The sequence below is a fragment of the Vicia villosa genome, linkage group LG5 (assembly GCF_029867415.1).
Source record: "Vicia villosa cultivar HV-30 ecotype Madison, WI linkage group LG5, Vvil1.0, whole genome shotgun sequence".
NCBI lineage: Eukaryota > Viridiplantae > Streptophyta > Magnoliopsida > Fabales > Fabaceae > Vicia > Vicia villosa.
In genome coordinates, this window is record NC_081184.1 from 148,064,910 (window position 1) to 148,073,087 (window position 8,178).

Consider the following 8,178-nt stretch of genomic DNA (forward strand, 5'->3'; position numbering starts at 1 on the left):
GGTTTCGAGGTGGATTGGGCTTGGTTTTGTTGCGCCCTTTGTGTCGGTTTCGAATCATTTTGAGGAAATGATGCATCTTCTCAGTACCAAGGTGAGCAAATTCTTCGGTGCTATCTTTTGGTTTGCCGTGGTGTGGGCGATTTGGCTTGTGCGAAATGATTCTCTCTTCGAGGGTGGTACCAAAGGGGTCCGGGAAATTGTGGAGATGACTAAATCATTAGCTTGGGATTGGTTTTGTGCTAGGATTGAGGGGGGTGCTGGTTGTAATAGTTTGCTTTGGTTCCTAGATCCGTTGGCTTGCATTCGTGCGGCTTCGTTGTAACTTTGCTTGACTCGCTTCTTGTTGACGGGTTGAGTACCCCTTGTACTCCATATATTCATATTTGCTTATCAAAAAAAAAAAAAAGTAACTTCAAATTAAATGAGATGTCTAATAATAATTAATGCAAAAGGATTAAATTGTAAATATAGAAATTATATGACTAATATTAAAAATTATAATTTTTAATAACAATAATTAATGAAGTACAGTTGGACCAATCAACTTTTAAGAATTCACCCATTTTTATTTATTGTAGATAGCTTACGAAGCTGACATATTCTAGAAGAGGTGCAATTTCAAACATCCAAGTTGCACGACTCAATACATTTATTCTTAAGAATTGAAATTTAAACTTACAACCATCTTTATTTAGGTATATAATTCTGTGGGATCCATTATTTAATTCAAGTCTTGCATGCGGGAAGAGGAGAACCACACAAACACTTGTTATGAGCATAACAATATTCATCAAACCTTCTCAAGTTATCACCTTGTGGAATTTGACCACACAAATTGTTGTAGCTCACGTTGAAATTATGCAGAAACTTCAGTCCCGTCAGTGCCTCCGGCAGTGTACCGTAGATTTTATTGTTCCTCAAATCCAGAGAATTCAAGTTCGCTGACAACCCAACTTTCCCAATATCAAAAGCCAGCGAGTTCCTTGCCAGCACTATCTTCTGAGTGTTTTTGTTTGAACCAAACAACACCGAAGCATCACCCGCCAATGAGTTCCGTGACAAGTCCACAAATGAAAGGTTCAGTTTCGCAAGGGATGCTGGAATGTTGCCGGAGAGACTGTTTCTCGAAAGAGTTAGGACTGTAAATGTATCTGGAAACAAGCCGTAGGATTCTGGTATAGAGCCGGAGAGTTGGTTTCCGTCGAAGGTGATTCCGCCGAGGTTAGGGAGAGAGGAGAGAGTGTCAGGGAGGGGACCGCTGAGTTTGTTGTAAGAGAAGTCCAGAGTTAAGAGGCTTTTGATTTGTGAGAGGGTGTTGGGTATCACGCCGGTGAGGTTGTTGTGGCTGAGGTAGAGGTACCGGAGTTTGGTGAGGCTGGAGATTGACGACGGGATAGTACCGACGAGGTTTGGTATGCGGGAGAGAGATAGATAGAAGAGGAAAGGGAGGTTTGTGATCGAGGGTGGAATGGAGACGGGTTGAGGTAGGTCGAGGTCGGAGAGATCGAGGTCGTTCACTCGGTAGGTTTGTGTGTCGGTGTCGCATGAAACACCGGACCATGTGCCGTTACAGCAGTCGGTGGTTGGATCCCATGAAGAGAGTTTGGTTGGGTTGCCAAATTCTTTCTTGATTTGGAGAAGGGCTTTTTTGTCATCTGGGTTGCATCTTTCTGAGAGTGATGGAAGGAAGAGATTTGCGGTTAAGGTTAGAAGGAGAAGTAGTATGCATGAGGGAAAGTTGTGCATGGTTGAAGATATCATCTTGTTATGTTTCTTCCTTTCTGTTGCTTGTTGATGGGGTATATATATATAGGTTTATATGTGTCATATGAATATAAGATGTTGCATTATTAAATTAAATATAATAGTTTTTGTAATTTTAAGAGGCATGAATATTGTCTTTGTGACTGCTCGTTTGAAAAGCATTTCATTTTATGGTCAAATATTGTTGGCTAGCTTGCATTTAACTTTATTGTCAAAAATTGTTGCTCTCAAAAATTGTTGCTCGGCTAGCTTGCAATCAACTCAATATGAGAAATCTATGAAATTGAAACACTTTTGTGCGGTATGATATTCGTTTGGAAACATGGACAAGGATAGCTTCAGGGAGATACGGGATATTGATATCCTCGGCGGCCAAAACATTAGCAGTCATGTATGCAGCCAAATACCCTTGGACTGATTAATTAAAATGAATTGAAAATTATATTTTTAAAAAAGAAATCTATTACAATAATTATTTTTACATTCAAATATCATATTTTCAACAATTTATTTCACATTGTCTATTTAATTTACTCTTTAATAATTAATTATGTTGTAACTTTTATTTGCGTTCCTAAATTATTTTTGATATTTTAATTTTATATTTTGGATTATATGTGTTTTTTTTCTTTTAAATAGACTAATTATGATTTTAATGTATCAAAAATTTATTAAAAATTTGGCCTCTCTAAATCTTTACTAATAATTTTAATTTTTATCTTTTTACCAAGTTTTATATTATATGTTTCAAATGTTAATATTAAAGATTAAATTGTAACATATAATATAAAATTTATGTTAATTATTTAATTTTAATTTCGTAAACAATTTATTTATTTAGTTATATTATTTATCCAATTTTTTAATTTATAATTTATAATTTTATATACAGTATTATAAATAATCTTATAATTTTAATTCTTGAATTTTATGTTATATGTTCCAATTAAAATAATCTTTTAAACATTATATATTCCATTTTATAGTTTAATTATACATAAATTTAAAATTTTATATGTTCCAATGTAATTATTTTAATTTTATAATTGGAACATATATAATTAAAATTAAAATTATATAATTAAAATACATGTTATATTACATCTTTCAATTTAATTTAACAATTTAATCTCTAATTTTTAGAACATATAATATAAAATTTTGCTAAACGATAAAAACTAAAATTAGTAACAAAAATTTAGAGAGGTCGAATTTTTTATATAAAGATACATACTAAAAATAAAAATCAATCTATTTAAAAGAACAATCAATATTTAATCCAAAATATAAATTAATAGCAAAAATTTCAAAAGGATGAAATTTTTAAATAAATTAGATGTACTAAAAATAAAAATTAGTCTATTTAAAAGAACAAAGTAATATTTAATTCAAAATATAAAATTAAAATATAAAAAATGTCTATAAATTGTGACTTGTAAGTAAAAGTTACGACATAATTAATTACTAAAGGGTAAAATAAAAACAATAGACAATGTAAAATAAATTATTGAGAATACAAAATTTGGATTTAAGAATATTATTGTAATTATTTTCTTTTTAAAAATAGAATTTTAAATTCATTTCATTTAATCAATCAAGGGTCACTATTTTGGCTGCATACATGGCTGCTATTGTATTTTCTACTGAGGGTCTGTATTCATATTTGATCTTAACCCTTTCAAACATTTTTTTCAGTCAAATATGATCGGACCTTGCATCGCATGCCAAATGAGACATACTTGGATGTTGATGTGTTAATCTTGTAGTTTCATTCCGCTCTATCGCATCAGAAGCTCTCACCGTCGCATTAGAGAACTCATTCCCTCTTCACACATATTTATGTTCGAACTCAAATCATGGTGTTATATGTGGGTATCGAACTCATGATTTTCACAAAATTCTACATCAGATTCATCTCGTTTGAATGTCGCATTTCACCGGCAACGATCTCACACACTTTGCGATATCATAGTCACCTCCTGAGCACCTACTTTGATGTCACAAAAAAAACTCTTTGTTTACCCCGTTAGTGGAGGATTGTTTTGTAAGGAAGAGTCGAACAAGAAACATTCAGTAGAGAGTTCCTCGAATCCTTGGACACTAGAAGGAAAATTGAAGAAAGAGAAGTTTATCCTAGGGTTTTGAGACAATGTGAAGTTTGAAGGGATCTCTAACACGAAGGTTCCGTTAGTGGTGACCGCTGGCATGGACCACTACACATTATCAAGTATCGTTACAGATAACAAAAGTTTTTGCAACATCATGTATGCTTGCTTATTTGTAAGATTGGGGTTGGGCACAAAAGTCCTCTTACCATATGGAGGAAGGAGTCTTGAGGCGTTCAATGACTTCGTTACTCATACTTGTAGTACTAAAGAGTTGCCAGTTTCCATTGGAGAAGGAAGAAACAATAGAACAATGAAGGTGTGTTTCTTAGTGGTACGTTGTGAAAGTGTTTACAATTGTATCTTGGAAGAATTTTCCTTGTAGTGTTGGACACGGTAGCCTCCAACGTCTGAAAAGGGGCAGGGCGGGACCTTTATATTAGAGGGTGTAGGCCTAAACCATTCGCCCGCTCCACACTAAAGTGCAGGAAAAACTGGCATGCCAAATGGGTTGAGCCCGTTTTACCACCCTTATTGGTGATGACACATGTGTCTTCTTTATCAAGACACTGATATGCTTCTTTCGGGTTCGACGTATTACTCTTTCCTAGACCCACATCTTTTTCCGATGCGGAAGCACCTCCGGTCAAATCAGAGGGATGAGTAGGCTTAATCTTGGCTAATGCCTTCTTCATTTTGATTATATCTTGGATGACACCCACGATATTAGTAAAACATAATGAAAAAACAATTAAGCCATATAATAAGACGACAACTGGATACAATAATAAATTAACTCCAACTCCTTACCAAAAATCTCTCTTCTTTCTTGACTACTGACCGCCTCTACTAGCAATTGCACTTCAATATATCGTCTCTTTTGTCAGGACACCGATACATCTGAAGGTTTAACCACCTCTCTCCCATAAAGCAACAAGGTCGACCTTCAAGCCTTCTTCTTTCAACGTCAACTCCTGTGGTGGAATCACATAGTTTTTTGGAGTCTCTAAGAATGATTATAATTCAAATACTTGGGAAATTTGTCCTCACATATGGGAAACTTGATCCAGAGGGCATGAAAGTAGCATTTAAGGAGAACAAACAAACTTGAGTATGCATCACGACTCTAAGGAATGACTAAAATATATCGGTATTTGAAATTCTCCAAGCTATAAAAAAAGTCAAAATTTGTCTTTGCTTGACAAAATGAAAGCACTACTTTCCCTCGCTCTTCTTGGGAAAAATGTGTTGCACGTGGAAGAAGTGAAATAATAACTTTAGAGTCAGAAGTCATCCCATGTCCTCGTAGTAGTATTGAAATACCATTATATATGGCCAAGTTACCAGATGCAGTTGAGATGGGGAAACTTGAGATGATTCAGAACCCCCACTTTAAAGTTGTTAAAGGGAAGTCTGAACCCCATCCAGGAAGCACTCGAGAAGAGGCAATGAACATCCATCAAAGGAGCTGCATAACCTCTTATTAGGATTCATATGAGAAATGGATCAGTCATAAGATAGACCCACATCTCGTTAAGCATTTTCCAACCTACGCGCCTCCTTAAAAATGGTGGTCGTGCTCAATACCTCTCCTCCTACACAGGGATATTGATCAACATCGACGAGAAGTTAGAGATTTTGTTTGCTTCTCCATACCATCTCCTAATCATTGACAACACAAAAAATCACGACCATGAGTTCTAGAGTAGGCACGATATTCAAGATACCTCTTGATCTCGTCGTCACTGGGATCTTGATATGTGCCGAAATATCGTTATTTTGAGTATATAATTGTGGCACTTATCGATTCTATTCTTATAGTTTTTGTAATAAAATCCCAACTTTTGTGTAATATTCGTATACTTGAGTTTTCATTTGTTGTAGGATAAAATAATAGTGTATTTGGCTAATGATGTTCTCAATTCAGGGAATTCCATATAATATTGAACATGGGTTGGTTGACTGGAAAGAGTTGTGAGATGGCTCTCTTAGGATTGAGCAACACTCTGTTACTGACAAATTAAGCCAGTGCACTTGGTGATAGGAGCTGAGTTGCTAGACAAGGAATTTGCAAATATTTTGCACGCGCTTCAGGTAGTTTAAGGAATTCTAAGTTACATTTTCTGTAATATTTAGAGATCAAGTGTTTCGTATTCAATATGTACATCAAAAGCTTATGAGAAGTGACCGTGACTTTTTTCTTCTTTCTCGCCATCTACAAAAATAGGCCTAGGAATGCAACTGGCTGGGATTGTAGTTTTCCCAATGCAGACAATCCCTTTCTCATCGTAAGCTTAATTTTTTTCCAGGATTGATAGAAGAGTAAATTCATTAAGATCAATGCAAAAAGTAGTAGATTTAATTACTAAAAGGCATAGATGCGTAGAACAATCTGGTCATCCCTCCATATATTTGAGAATTCTTTAAATTTAATGTATGGACTATGGAACATGCTTTACATTGGGGATATTCATAATTCAATCACATTCAAACCATAAATTGAACAAACAGAAAAAACTTAATCTTTTCACTGGATTGGATTAGTTTTTGGCTCAAATGTTCAAAGATCTCTGCTATTTCTCTGATTTCTATTTTCCGGTTGCAGGTTGTCCAATTTTTCCGTTGGAAAGGATATGCCTTGCAGACCAACATGTCAGATATAGATTACAAGGTCGTAAAACTGTCATATACGCAAAGAGAGAAAATCAATGGTCTTAATTATGTACTTCTGAATGATGTTGATCTCGCATCCAGAATTTTCTGTTGAAGGCTTTCCAATTTGGAAGAAAATGGATCCATTTACTCTAATTAGACAGGAATTATGGCTGCTATTGCTGCTTGGGAAGATTATGTGTTGAAGTTAAACAAGAAAGTTCATTTTCAGCTGTCTTACTGGAGAACACAAGAATCATTATATAATATACAATTGGATGTGTAGTATTTTTATCAACAAGCAACTTCATTTTTGAAGGTTTGCTCCGATAAACATTATTCAAGTCAAGGCCCATTTGGGTGAGTTTTAGGATCATGCTGCTTCACGGGGAAAATGGGGAGTGCAACTCAAGGTTTTTCCAAGATTTATCATAAATTTAGGGGTTATGCATTAAAGATGATATAACAAATACTATAAAATACCACATGCCTTTGTTTCACTTCCACTGGACCGATATAGTAAAGAAACTGGTTAGAAATTGTAAATTTTCATGTATAAACTTCAACAATAATAAGAATGTTAGTGTATTTTAAATTTATGATTTTAATTCTCTCACTCAATTTTAGTTATATTTTCTTCCATAGATTAATCATCACAAAATAATATTAAGTGGTATGTTAGAATCATCTTCCTCTTTAAACTTATAGTTTTTCTTTTTCTTTCAATCTTTAGTTTTGTTTTTTAAATTTTTGGCTATATTTTTGTGTTTCTAATTTTATTGTTTTCTAATTCTTAAGTATGTTTTTTTAGGTGTATACTTTATAACCATTACAGATTAATATTGAAGAATTTGAGTTGTAGAAGAGGATGGTTTAAAAGAAATATTTTCATTTTTAAATATATAAATTTTAATTACTTTTTTTGGGTTAAAAAAATGTTGAAGAACTTGAATAGTATAAGATAGGAGTTTAAAAGATGAATTAAAGTATTTGTCCCCTCCACTCTCTAATTTATATAGTTTGATAATTAAATTTATTTATCTTCTACCATTTATAAAATTTATGATTTATCTATTTTAATTTCACATTTATACTTATTTTTTACTTTAATTATTAATGATGTTATAAATAAATAAATAATATTTTGGTATTTATTATTTTTATTTAAATTTATTTTAAACAGTTAAATAATATTATAAAAGATCAAAATAATTAACTTATATTTTAAATTACAAATGCAACTTATATCAAAATCATTTATATCAATATATTTTTAATTATTTTTTTAAAATTATAATATGATTTACCGTGTGTAATTTTTATATGAATAAATTATTAATAAATTAAATAATTTTATATGTTTTTGTGGTATTTTTTATTTAATAATGACATTTTATATCTATTCAATAGTAATCTTACTATAAGTAAAATTTTTAAATTATAAGTGTTTATAAAATATTTTTTTACTTAAAAAATATTTAATCCGTGCCTCGCACGGGTCTAAGTACTAGTATAACAATGTTATCATTTAAGTCATCTAAATTAATAATTACTTTAAAAGTGAACAAATTTCAAAAATTAAATATTAAATGTGACAGAAAATACTAGTTATGAAATTTTGTTCAAACACGCTATCTAAAACATAATACAACATATC

At 32.4% G+C, this 8,178-nt stretch overlaps 1 protein-coding gene across 1 annotated transcript; it reads right to left on the reverse strand.

Annotated features, from left to right (window-relative positions):
* Positions 1–545: 545 nt before the first annotated feature.
* LOC131607724 (polygalacturonase inhibitor 2-like) lies at positions 546–1,794 on the reverse strand. Its single transcript, XM_058879693.1, has one exon. The coding sequence runs from the start codon at positions 1,759–1,761 to the stop codon at positions 727–729; it is 1,035 nt and encodes a 344-aa protein (XP_058735676.1). The 5' UTR covers positions 1,762–1,794; the 3' UTR covers positions 546–726.
* Between the last annotated feature and the right edge of the window lie 6,384 nt (positions 1,795–8,178).